Here is a 14,037-nt window from a genome sequence, read left to right as displayed (position 1 = left end):
CCCAAAGATATTTTATATATATATATATATATATATGAACAAATGTATGGGTATATATGCATACAAATAAAGCAAACAACAAAAATACATACCTATATACCAAAACCAAGGAAACCAGAACGGGCACTAAATGGACAAAGTATTTCAGATGATATTAGACTGTTTTTAATGTGGGAGACTATAAAACAGTGGCTTGCACACCATCACACAGGAGAGCCTGTATCAGAGCCAGAAGCAAATTTCCATTTCCAGAATACAAACCATAAGGTCACCTGGCTCCCCATTTATTGTTGTCCCCCTACTCCAAACTAAGTAGCTTCTTGCGTCCCTGCTTGAAATTACTGTAGAGTTTCTGTTAACATAGTTACAGGAATGAGATACCATTTTCTTCCCCTCTCTTAAATGAAGTCATCTCTTTAGCAGCTGTCAGCTCAGTAATGAGTAGAGTTACAAATAAATCTCTTCTGCAGTCTGCAAGCAGATTTAAGTCCTAGGCTTTAACCCATGTAAAGCAACGATATGCCTTAAGCAATTCATGAGAGTGCTTCTAAAATATGTCAAAATGGGAGGGAGGATGATATTAATGTCACTTGTTTTTTTTCTTGCTTTTTCATCATGATTGAAATCACACATGAAGCTGGTGGCATTGGAGTGTTGTACAACTGAAGACAGCATAGGGAATATTTAAGTGAAACTGTACTGAAATAACTTCTCATGTGTCTGAGTATAGATTTTTAGCAGCCTTTATTGAATGTCTTGAAGCCAGTGTCCCACTGCAGATGGTACTCACTGGCGAAGGCAGTATATATTGGAACATCTCATCTAATTCATTTTTAGTAAACTCACTCTCTTTAAAAAAATAAAAAAATAAATACAATTGCATTTTGTCATAACATGATGCTTTGTGTTTCTTTCTTCAGGTGAAAAATGTGTTCTGTATGAAGGCAAAGGAAGGCAGAAAAAAATCAATACGTGCCTTAGTGGCTATTGGAAATGGTAAAGGGGCTGCAGGTACGTGCCTTTGCTATATGTGAAAGATGCCAAAGTAATCATTGCTTATAATAGAAGACTGGGAGGTGTGGTGATATGCAGGGACTTCTTACACTTAAGAAAAAAAAAAAAAACTTCTTTCTATAAGGCAGTATTGAAATACCTTTAAGAATTATGAAAGCCTCATCTATAAAAGTAAGCTTTATAACCAAATTATACGTTCACTGGAACACTTTTTTTTGTATTTAAAAAAAAAAAAGTAATTGGGGAAAAATAGATATGATTAGTATTGGTGTATATATTATCCAATGGTAAAAACAGTTATTATTTACCTTTAGAGTGATAGAGCTAACCACAGGTAGGTCTTACCAGAAGGGATTGTCTATGCTACAGTAAAAATAAATGCTACGCTATTTCTTTTTACTGTAGGTACTATTTATACTTAAAAAAAAAAAAAAAAATCAAAGTGTTCATCCATGCATTAATTCCACGTAGCTGCAGAGTGTAGTTCTTTACTCTCAAGTGACAGGGAAGAGTTTTGCAAAATCACTTTCATGTTGTTGGGGTTCTCTTAGGGTTTTATTTTCATTTGCTGTAACAGTGACCACTTTGCAGTGACCATGACTGATTGTGCATTTTCCTGGTTGTACATTTTCTAACTAGAATTAATATTCAAGTAGCTGATTTTTTTTTCCTCCTTAGACCTCAGGATAATTCCTTGCAAGTATTACATCTTTTAGTTACAAAGTAAGGGCTTGTTTACTGGTAGTCTCAGCTAGCAAGGACTATCTTGATTCAGAAACTTGTAATTAAGCTGTTAAATCAGAACTTTCATTCTTACTCAGCCTCCTCAAGAAGCTTTCTTACTTTATTGAAATTAATCCCTAACCCCCCTCCAGCTGCCCCCCCCCCCCCCCCCCCCCCCCCAAAAAAAAAAAATACATATTAAGGGCTTCCTAGAAAAAATTATATTTATACTTCTAAGGAAATAGAATACTCAGAGACCTTTGGATCCATTCTCATAGTAATTTCAGTGATCTGCAGCTTGACCTGCTTGTAGGCTTTTCCATTATGATTCTTTATAAAGGTCTGTTCAGCAAGCAATTGAAATCTAAGCATAGAAATGCTGTCTGCTGCATAAAGGAATTGGGAAAATCAAAAGAAATGTGATATTATGAAAGACCTAATAATACAAGCTTTGAACAGAGACCCTTTTTCTTTTCTTTCTCAGCACAGGCTGTAGAAAGAATACTGGTCAGAGGCTTTCAGTTTAGTTTTGTTCTCCTTGTGACAGCGCTATTTAAGCACGGTTCTGCTGCACAGTAGCTCTAACCGAACTATCTCTAGAAGCAATCAAACCATCTCAGTGCAGCATAGAAATTGGATCAATTAGCCCTTCCAAGAGGATCCCATCTGATACCATGGTAGTGCTTCATATGTTAGTAAGACGAACAACAAAGACATAGATGACTAAGAACCAGCATGTTGTGCCATGTTCCTCTCGCCAGAAGTTTGGAAAATACTCTAATAAGTAATTGCAGTTCTTTCTTCAAGTGAAGTGCTTAACAATCTTGGCCAGAAGAGCCTTTGAGTTGGTCAGAATTGGCCTTTACAAAATGAGGAGAACAAGAATTCCACTCTACTGCAGCTTCTTAATGGGTACTGTAAAAATAAAGTGTTGCAAGAAAAAATCCCCGTTGGTTTAGCTGAGTCAGTTATCACTGTTTATGGGGAAACACAATATAGAGAAGGCTGAAGTAGCTTGTGTGTTATGGTTACAAACTTTATAAACTTTACAGTTTTTTATTTAAAAAAAAAAAAGGCAACTGAAAGAAAAAAATGAAATTTGCATAAACATTTGTGTGCCTTTGAGGTCCTTCTAATATGTCTGGCATATGTCTAATGATGATGGCTAATATGATGGGCAGGGTCAACGTGTTTGGATATTGTGTAGTACAAATGGATTAAATCCAAGGTGCAGGGAGGCTTAGCTTTTTATTTCTTGTAAAATCATTTATTGTACATCATCTCTTAAGCCTGAGAAATTGTTACATTGATGTTTGTAATACGTACATTCTTTGTGCTAGTGATATGACTGCACATTAACAGTGCTAACCTCCTGCATTCTTGTTTCGGCCGTTTTTTATGACTCATGTTGTATACAGTACGTACGTTTTTTTCATGAGTTCAGTTACACAAGGTCAGGCGAGGCTGACAAGTACATATTAGTACTTCAATGAAATCGCACAGCTAGGCCTTTATATGTGGCATATTACTGAATATATAACACTTAGCAATATTACATATTGTTAAAGCAAGAGGAGACATTCTGTAACGTACTGGTATTTAAACTTGTCACTTTTCTGAAATTTCTAAAGGCTAGCAGATACTCAATCAAGAGGCAGGAGCATGGGATGCATAGTATTGGTGACAGAGTATAGGAAATTGCATTTGCATTGTTATATGAAGTAAAGAAAACTCTGTTTTCAATACATATTTAGAGCATCTACCTCTTGGATGTAATAGTCTCCTTTTATTATTAGCTCACTAGATATCTCTGATGATGGGATGTGAGACCTCTATTAAGACTACCGTATTTCCAGTTGGGTAGTTGTGTACAACTTCATCTGTTTGAAGGACTGAAGTCCAGATGTGCTTCTCTGGCAGAACTTTAACCACTGTTTGGAGGGGAAAAAAGGAATGTGTACATAGAGGAAGGCGTGGCTCTCGAGCAGAACATGTTGCTCTTAAAAGTTCTGCCTACCTTTTCTTTGAAAAGTTTTTTTCATGAGCATTAACACATCATTAAAGGCTTACCATATGTGCCAAATGTTTGAATTGAAGTTGCCCACATGGTCTCATTTTTTTTAATTTTCTAATCTATTGTGCGATTTTAGAATGTTAATACATTACGAATGAGCTCTGTGTGTGTATGCATAAAAGAATATCAGTTTCCTTGCATTTTCTTGTGCAGGAGTTAGAAAGTGATTGAGAACTCGGTATATGGAGCCTTATTTTGTTGAAGTAAAATGATTTTAACTCGATCTGTCTTAACACTATTGGACCACAGTGTTTAAAAAAAAAAAAAAAGGCTGTCACATCCTCTTACTTGTTCCATACAGTCAGTTGATGCCCCATTCTGAGCTGACTGCAAATAGTCAGAGACTGCTGTGAAAGCTCTTCATCACCACCAGTACCACAGTTCAGCTGGTAAATATGAGTAGGTCTGAGCGTCCAGAGAAGATCAGGTAGCAGTATGGAAACTGACGGTCTTTTTTTTCCTTTGTTCTTTAGGCATGAGCTTTTTGCAAATGTGCTATTCTGTTTGTAAAACCTGAGTTTTATATTCTCTGTTTTTCTAATATAAACCCAGTCTCCTTTTTTGCTTCTGGGGTCTTGGAACTGCCATTTGTACAGATGTACTTGATATGTCTGTCAGTTGCCCTTTTTTTCTTCCTTCCCTTCTTTCCTTTTAAACAGAAGACCCTGTTAGATGAAGCAGTCACCTCTGTGTTGTTTGGAACAAGCGTAGAACAAATACAAAAAAGAGTTAACTTAAGCCTTATTTGTCTTTTTTTTTTCCCCTCTGCTTTCTCAGGGTGCTGCCTAGTGTACTTCTCAGTAATAAAATGACTTTTTTCTGTCTTTCAGGTTTTGCATTGGGGAAAGCAGGTGACAGGATGAATGCTTTACGAAAAGTATGTTGATTAAAAGCAAGTACAAAATAATTTATACTGACATTTGTTTTAAGTAATCTTAAATAAGACCACATATGTGATTTATCCATCTTGAAACGTATAATGAGGTCGTCCTGCACTGACATTCTGTTAATACACACTTTATTTTCTTCCTACGCCCTTTTCTATCCCTCTTTGCTTGTTTCCATTACCTACAAAGCATGCAATCTGCTTACACAGCTAGTGTGTAGGAATTTTTCTCTTCCACATGCATTATGACCTTATTAAGGTTCCTTTAGACTTGAAAATATTATTTATCCATTTACATTAATTTAGTTTGTTTTAATGCTCAACTAAGCTACCAAAATAGCAATGCTAAAATACACAGTTAAAGTCATTACTATAGTGAGTAATCTTTTGAAATGTTCAATCTACTAGGAGAAAACAGTTCTTTAAATAGAACATTTTCATTTCTGTAAAGTAAATGGATTAAATGAGACAAACCTGCTTCCTAGGTTTTCTTGCTTGCTTTTTTTTCCTATCTAGTTAACTGAACAATAATGTATTTCAAGTACTTTGCAGAAAGGTTCAAGGAAAAACTGTTCTCTTATTTTATTTGCTAGGCAAAGAACAAAGCAATACGCAGCTTACATTATATAGAGCAGTATCAGAACCACACAAGTAAGTAGTATGATTTTTTTTGACTCTTTAACTCTCAACAAGCACTGAATACACTAATAAGAACTGGTTGCAACTAGTTGAAAAGTGTAAAAAGATATTAACTAAAACATTTCTGGTTTGATGCATTTTATTATTCTTTGTGCATTATTTTGTTTCTTTAGCATGCTGTATGAAATCTTAGCCCCAGATTGTTTTAACTAGACAGCAGTACACAGTCTGCCAATCCCTGTGTAAAATAAATGATAGTTACCTGCAATGAATACACAGTTTGCTCTTTTCTTTCGCTCAGGTTTGTATAAACAATTGTAGGAAGGTACATGATGAAATGTGTTGTTAAGATGAAAATACTAAGTTGAGAGATTTCTCTCTCTTCTATTCTCCTGCCTCCACCACATTTAAAATTTGGTTACTTAATGTATAGTATTTCAGGCTTTTTAAAAATGTGTAGTAGTAGTAGCAAGCCCAGGAAGAGGATGTGGGCTCGAGGTGTCCATGGTGTGTTCCATGGTAGCTTTTTGTTAGTCCAATTTAATATCATGCAAGTCTGTCTGATGTCATATGTGGTACCAGTATACCAAATAGTTATCTTTTGGAAAAATTATGAGACAGTGACACATATTTAACCAAGGCACTGTGTAAATAAAATTTCAGTATAATCGAACTTCATCTTACAAATAAAAACTGTAGTTATCGTTATGAGTCTATTCCAGGACCATTAATATTTCACACTAATAGGTTGGGGGGTTGATTAGAGACTGGTAGTGTTTCCTTCATGCTTTCCATTCTGCTCAGCGTAGAGGTCTTCTCTGAGCTGTCCTGACTGTACTGCAAGAAATCAGTGTGCAGAGACCAACTCATTGAATCAGATGTGTACAACAACCACCAGAGGAAATGAGTTTTGGGTTCCTTTTGAAGCAGAGAGAAGAAGCAAGACTAGAATGGCAAATTTCTGTATAGAAAATCTAAGAAAACCAAAGTCTGAGGGGGAAATCTTAGATTAAAAGCTGAATTATTAGAAAAATCTAAATATGAGGAAAAGGGTTAAATTACATTGCTAGTGGAATGTGGATCATTGGAGACATGTGATCCCTTCATATTTTTCCAGTGTAGCTTGTTTTTTATGCAATAATGAAGTAGTACTCACAGATGTGTAAACATTCCTAACCTACTACAGAACTTTACCTAGATAAACTCTCCTTTTCAAAGAACTCAGAGAGGAAAACTACCTACCTCTTCACAGTTCTAAAAAAGAAAGGTACTCCTTATGTTTGCTGAGCTAAAGCTATTCTAGAGGGAAGAATTTAGTTGTAATGCCTTTCTTTTCTTCTCCCTCCAGTTTACCATGACATTACTGTGAAATTTAAAAGAACAACCATCCGCATGAAGAAGCAAAACAAAGGTAATTAAAACTACTTGGAAATTCTGAAGTTCTATTAATTACTGACAGGTATTTATTTCATGAATTTAAACCTGTGCAGTGTTCGTTTTCTTCAGAGATGTATCATTTGGTGCTAGTCTACCGTGTCTTAAATGGTGAAGATGACCAATTGGTTTTCATTAAAAATACCGGCTGTTGACTACATGGCTTTGTTTTTGTGCATCAGGGTTTCTCCCTCATACCAGTACTGGTGTGAGCTCTTAGCATGGCTTTCTTTCACCCTTCCTGCTTCCCTTTGAAGTTAAAAAAAAATAAAAATAAAAATAAAAAAAAATGCTTTCAGTCCACAGTGGTAGTAAATCACTGTCAATAGTTGCAAAGTATGGCAACTCGGCGTGTCTGGTGTCAACAGTTCTGCACAAGAGAAGATGGGCACCTCCATCAAGGCTTCCCTAAGCAATGTACTGATTAGACATGCAAGCAAGATACAGCAAGTGCTCAGATATTTGTTTTTCTCCCAGGACTGTCTCCTGGTAAATGATAATAGGTAGTGTTTCATTCCATCCTAGATGATAAAATTAATATGATTTATAATATGTAGAGATGAGGAAAGTACTTGCCCCCAGACAGGTTTCTGTCCTTGCTTTTGCTCATCCTCCCAAAAACTGAACCCTGATTGCAACAGTAGAGATTTTATCTGGGGAAGTTCTGCTGTATTATCAGACAGGAAATTGAGTGATGGCCATGGCTGCATCCCCCTCAAAGCTTTAGTCAAAAGAGATGCACAGCTCACCATACATTGTCTGAATGGTGTGTGCTGTGTCTGATAGCTTCGTTAACGCTGACCTTTTGAAGAGACATTGCTTACTTTCTACTGTCCCTTTCCTCACCTTCAGTGCTGTTGCAATGTATGTCTTGCCAGCCATTGACAATGATGGGAATACATCCAGAGCAACCTTGTAAGCTGGTGTTGTGTTCTTCAGGACTGCAATACAGAAAGTCGTATATGAAATAGTTTGGGGAGCTAAAGGTTAGCCTATTTCTAATGGACTGCAGTTTTCAGCGTGACCCACTTTACCTTCTAGGTTCTTTCTGTTTTGAAGACCTGTAATGGCAGTACAAGGTCATTTCTTTGCAGGAATATTTGAGTTAAATCTTCATGTGCAAAGGTTTCATCTGACTTGCTTAGCCTACCTTTGCTTTCAGGATGGATAAAGCAGCGATTTTATAGAAAACAGATGTAGCTTGCTGCTGAGTGCCCTTAATTGGTCTTCTAATTTTAATATACAACAGGAAACAAATTCAACTACATAGCTAGTTGTTTGTAAATCACTTCAGATTCATTATGATGAGACCTAAATTGCAAGATCGTTTAATCATTAACTCATAATAAGTCAGAACCAGGATAATTTTCCAGTCAGATCACTGTCATTGTGTTCACCTACTTAATTTATCAATTCTGTAGTCTTTTGAGCAAGCTGAAGCACTGACACTTTGGACATACCCTTTGATTTTTGCGTATCTGGTATTATTGTTCTGCACTGTCACATTAGTAATATGAGAAGATAATATTAATGTTCAGAGTTATGTATTTTGAAAGCATCTAAAAGTGCTATGAACCTTCAACAATTTTTATTAGATGACATTTTAGTTCTGGGATGAGGGTTTTTTAATCAGTGTGACAGTAATGTGATAGCACGAGCTTCAGAAAATCTTTACAAGTCAACAGGTAGAGAGTCAGACTGTCTTATTTGCATTTCTGCATTTCTTGTTGTATTTAAGGAGCTCTCAAGGTTGTAAATTAAGTAATTTCATAGAATCATAGAATTAGAATGGTTTGGGTTGGAAGCAACCTTAAAGATTATTTAATTCCAACCCCCTGCCTTGGCTGGGCAGGGACACCTTCCATTAGACCAGGTTGCTCAAAGCCCCATCCAGCCTGGCCTTGAACACCTCCAGGGATGGGGCATCCACAGCTTCTCTGGGCAGCCTGTGCCAGTGCCTCACCGTCCTGATAGTAAAGAATTTCTTCCCAATGTCTAATCTAAATCTACCATCTTTTAGTTTAAAGCCATTACCACTTGTCCCATCACTGCATGTCCTGATGAAGAGTCCCTCCCCAGCTTTCTTGCAGGCCCCCTTTAGGTACTGGAAGGCTGCTATAACATCTCCCTGGAGCCTTCTCTTCTCCAGGCTGAACAACCCCAACTCCCTCAGCCTGTCAGTGCACTTTTTTGGTTTTGAAGCCCAGCACTGATACCCTGTAGCTGTAATTAATATGTATGAAAAAATTACAGTTATTCATAGTTTTCACAATAGACCACCTTTTGTAAGATTCCTTCTACTTGCTGATGACAGTACAACTGTATAGTTATGTATGCTGAACCTCTTGCTTTGTGCAATTTCAGCTGGCAAGTTGTTATATTCAGTTTATTCCCTGTTCCTGTATTTAGGAAACAGGCAGCAATCTCAACAAATGATAACTACAAAGCCCAGTGTTTTCAGAGAAAAGATAAAGTCACTGTTATACTTAATATCCCTTACTTTATTCCTAATTCCTGCTAAATGGAGAAATGCCTCATCATATGGTGAAGATGACGTTAGACAAGTGAAAATCCAAGTTAAAAGAGTTCTGTAATATGAACATCTGAATGTGAGCTTAACTTGGAGTAGTCCCTTAGTGTGGATTTAAAGCGGGTATTCTCTTTCTCACTAACTCATGTTAATGGCTACCAAGAAAAGCTTGATTGTCTACCTTTGTATCAAAAATCAGTGTGAGAAAATATGTTGTGTCTAAATGACCTTATTCTCTTACATAGGCCTCACTGAATTAAACCACAGTAACACAGTTGGAGTGCCAGAGGCAAGTTAAAAAATGTCAGAGCACAACTTTTTGTTTCCACAGTTGGAGTTTTCAGTTGGAATCTTTTCCTTTTGTGTTTAGAATAAATTTTGTTTGGTGACTGATGGACTAATTCACTGCCTTCTGAGTTTCATGCATTAACAATCTGCAGAAACCTGATTGAATTGAGGTGGGAGAAAAGCAACGATGCAAAACACCAGAAGGAAAATGCTTTAAGTCACTGAAAATGAAACTTTGACAAACAGCCTTTCAGAGATCATTCACATGTAATTGTGTCGAAAATTTGACTTTGTATTGTAGCATAGAAAATGGTGTTTTCTCAAAAGGCAGAACAAATGGCTTTGGATGGTTATAATTTCTTTTCCGATTACAGGTTAAAAGAAAAAAAGGCAATATTGGTGCAGTAGAACATGCAGCACTGAAATAGATTTTTTTCCTCATTTACTCCACAGCAAAACTGTTCTGCAGAGTGGATTAATCAATAACCTGGCTTTTTAGCTTCTAAGTAAAATACATTAGAACTATCATAAAGCGATTTATGAAGATTAATAGAGCTAGGCCACATGAAACAAGTCTCTTGGGGAACAAGAGACCAGAATTGGATGCTGTCCTGGTTTCAGTTAGGACAGAGTTAATTTTCCTCCTAGTAGCTGGCAGGGTGCTATGTTTTGGATTAGGATGAGAAAAGCGCTGATAACATGCTGATGTTTTAATTGTTGTAGAGCAGTGCTTACACCAAGCCAAGGACTTTTCAGCCTCTCTCTGTCCTGCTAGCGAGCAGGCTAGGGATGCAGCAGAAGCTGGGAGGGGACAGACCCAGGACAGCTGACCCAAACTGGCCAAAGGGGTATTCCATACCATCTGATGTCATGCTGAACAATATATAGGGGTGGCTAGCCGGGGTGGAGGGGTGGCCGGCTGCTCGGGGATAGGCTGGGCATCGGTCAACGGGTGGTGAGCAATTGCATTGTGCATCACTTATTTCGTACACATTATTACTATTAATACTATTATTATTATTATTATTGTTGTTATTCTTTTCCCTGTCTTAATAAACTGTCTTTATCTCAACTCACAGGCTTCACTTTCCCGTTTCTCTCCCCCATCCCGGAGAGGGAGGGGGGAGGGTGAGCGAACGGCTGTGTGGTGTTTGACTGCCAGCCGGGCTAAACCACAACAGCCCATTTGGCGCCCAACGTGGGGCTCGAAGGGTTGAGATATCGACAGATTTGACCAGAGTGTGTTAAACTAAAATTGGTATAAGTATTCGACCTGCTTAATAGTTGCTAGTCACAATGTTGATTGCCTTAATCTCAAGTCTGCTGTGCCTGTTTCCCAAATTGAGTTTTATAGCAAGTTACTTTCTGTATGTGCTCCCTGTCGTGCTGTTTACCCTTTCCGGGCCCTGGTTTAAGATTGTTATGGTACTGTGTGGTGTAACGATGGCTTATGAAATGATGAAGTATCTGGTCATGACTCTAACCTGGTATTTGTACTCAGCACTGTCGTCGACTCTATACTTCGGAAACCATATCTCAGAAACTATTAGCAATTACACCTATTGCCTTTTTTCATCAGGGAGTCAGTCTCTGGAGGGGACAGGGGAAGATATTTTTTCCTACCTGTTCACTCTCCCTTCCTCCTTCACCACCCTCTTATCCCCCGAGCTAGTTACGGTAGCTCTCCAAGATGTTGAATATCCTTGGGATACTCAGACCAGCATGTTCTTGTTGTTATGTCTCCTGAATGCGCTTCAGGTTTTGTTTAAGGTTAAACAACTACTTAGGAATCTCATCCGGAGATCTGTCTTGAGGCGGGATATTTGCGAGTGGCAGGGAGTGTGGGAGGATATGGGCAGGTTTCTAGGGCAGTGGGCACCTCCAGTGTTTTGGACATTCACCCCTGAACAACTGCAAAATCCTAAAAAACTGGTAGAATGCTTGAAAAAAAGGTGTCATGACTCGGGCAGTTCCAAAGTGACACAAATCACTGTGGCGTGCTGGGGTCTGGCTTGTGCCTATCGAGCTGCAATTGATGCTACTATCAACCTAGTGACAGACCCTGCGGCCGTTCCAGTCCCGGCTCCTGCAGCCACTCCAGTTCCAGCTCCCGCAGCCGTCCCGGCTCCAGCTCCCGCAGCCGTTCCGGCTCCAGCTCCCGCAGCCGTTCCGGCTCCAGCTCCCGCAGCCGTCCCGGCTCCCGCAGCCGTCCCGGCTCCAGCTCCCGCAGCCATTCCGGCTCCAGCTCCCGCAGCCATTCCCACTCCTGTGGCTGGGTCAGAGAAACGAACTGTAGCAGTGCAAGTTGCCCCTGCAGAGGGTACTCCAACCCCTGTGGCAGACCCTGTGGCTGGGTCAGAGAAACGAACTGTAGCAGTGCAAGTTGCCCCTGCAGAGGGTACTCCAACCCCTGTGGCAGACCCTGTGGCTGGGTCGGAGAAACGAACTGTAGCAGTGCAAGTTGACCCTGCAGAGGGTATTCCAACCCCTGTGGCAGACCCTGTGGCTGGGTCGGAGAAACGAACTGTAGCAGTGCAAGTTGCCCCTGTAGAAAAGGTGAAAAAGTGGTATAGAGACGCAGGTCGTTTAGAACGCAGAAAGTCTTCTGCTAAGTCTGGGTCTGGAGAAGACGAGGCTGGGCCATCAAGTGTGCAGGAGGATGAAGATGAGGATGAGGATGTCAGTAAGTCAACAGTAACTACCCGAACCCTATACCAGCGTGAGCTACGAGATGTGCGAAAAGATTTTGGTCGCTGTATAGGTGAACAGCTTGTCACCTGGCTGCTCCGGTGCTGGGACACTGGAGCCAATGGTGTGAAATTAGAGGGCAGGGAAGCCAAGCGGTTGGGATCCCTTGCTAGAGATGCAAGCATTGACAAAGCAATTGGAGATGGAGCACGATCTCACAGCCTCTGGAGGCGTCTCCTGTTAGCTGTGAAGGGAAGGTATCCCTACAAGGAAGAACTTGTATGTGTACCAGTCAAGTGGACCACCATGGAGAAGGGAATTCAGTACCTGAGGGAATTAGCCGTACGGGAAGTAATTTATAAGGACTTAAACGATGCACAAACATCCACAGATCCAGATGAAGTCCAGTGTACTCGACCCATATGGCGGAAGTTTGTACGGAATGCACCATCAACATGGGCCAGCACATTGGCAATAATAACCTGGAAAAACGGTGAAGATCCCACAGTGGGTGACATGGCTAAACAACTCCGGGAGTACGAAGGAAATCTCTCCTCTTCCCTACAGGCCTGCGTCTCGGCTGTGGAGAAACTCTCTGAAGAGTTCCACCAACTTAAAGAGAATTTATCTTCCCCCCCACCTGAACAAACCAGTGGCCACCAACTAAAAGAGAATACTTTGGAGAAACTTTTTGAAGAGGTCCAGCAACTTAAAGAGAGTGTATTTTCTTCCCCACCTGTACAAACCAGCGTCTCAGCTATTAGGGGTAAACGTGCATCCATGCAAAGAAGACAATATGGTGGGTACACACCCCGCACCACCCTGTGGTTTTACCTACGTGACCATGGAGAGGACATGAGAAAATGGGATGGAAAATCTACTGAGACCCTAGAGGCACGGGTACGTGAGTTGCAAAAGAAAACAATCGGGAGAAAGGGGTTCTCTGAAAAGTTTGCTGCTCCAACTTCTAGCAGGCAGTCTTTTAAACACAGAAATGAAGATTCTGACCAGGACTAGAGGGGCCCTGCCTCCAGCCAGGGGGAGGAAAGGGACAACCGAGTTTATTGGACTGTGTGGATTCGATGGCCTGGCACGTCTGACGCACAGAAGTATAAGGCTCTAGTAGACACCGGTGCACAATGTACTCTAATGCCATCCAGCTGTAAAGGGCCAGAGCCCATCTGTATTTATGGCGTGACAGGGGGATCCCAGCAGTTAACTGTATTGGAAGCTGAAGTGAGTCTAACCGGAAATGAGTGGCAAAAGCACCGTATTGTGACTGGCCCGGATGCTCCGTGCATCCTTGGCATAGACTATCTTAGAAGAGGATATTTCAAGGACCCAAAAGGGTTCCGCTGGGCTTTTGGCATAGCTGCCTTAGAGACAGAGGACATTAAACAGTTGTCTACCTTGCCCGGTCTCTCAGAGGACCCTTCTGTTGTGGGGTTGCTGAGGGTTGAAGAACAGCAAGTGCCAATCGCTACCACAACTGTGCACCGGCGGCAATATCGCACCAACCGAGACTCCCTGATTCCCATCCACGAGCTAATTCGTCAACTGGAGAGCCAAGGAGTGATCAGCAAGACCCATTCACCTTTTAATAGTCCCATATGGCCAGTGCGAAAGTCTAATGGTGAGTGGAGACTAACAGTGGACTATCGTGGCCTGAACGAAGTCACGCCACCACTGAGTGCTGCAGTGCCGGACATGCTAGAACTCCAGTACGAACTGGAATCAAAGGCAGCCAAGTGGTATGCCACA

The 14,037-nt window shown here is 40.4% G+C and overlaps 1 protein-coding gene across 6 annotated transcripts in view; it reads left to right on the top strand.

Annotated features, from left to right (window-relative positions):
* The window catches only part of MRPS5 (mitochondrial ribosomal protein S5), a 65,415-nt gene that overhangs the window by 44,947 nt on the left and 6,431 nt on the right, over positions 1-14,037 (top strand). For all 6 annotated transcript variants that reach the window (XM_040552321.1, XM_040552322.1, XM_040552320.1 and 3 more), the window contains exons 6-9: positions 921-1,011; positions 4,642-4,688; positions 5,291-5,348; positions 6,685-6,747. In XM_040552321.1, coding sequence (XP_040408255.1) covers positions 921-1,011; positions 4,642-4,688; positions 5,291-5,348; positions 6,685-6,747 — 259 coding nt within the window. The remainder of the gene's footprint in view (positions 1-920; positions 1,012-4,641; positions 4,689-5,290; positions 5,349-6,684; positions 6,748-14,037) is intronic.

The sequence above is a fragment of the Cygnus olor genome, chromosome 3, assembly GCF_009769625.2.
Source record: "Cygnus olor isolate bCygOlo1 chromosome 3, bCygOlo1.pri.v2, whole genome shotgun sequence".
In the NCBI taxonomy this organism is placed as follows: domain Eukaryota; kingdom Metazoa; phylum Chordata; class Aves; order Anseriformes; family Anatidae; genus Cygnus; species Cygnus olor.
Note: the sequence above shows the minus strand (reverse complement) of the source record. Positions and strands in the feature narration are given on the sequence as shown.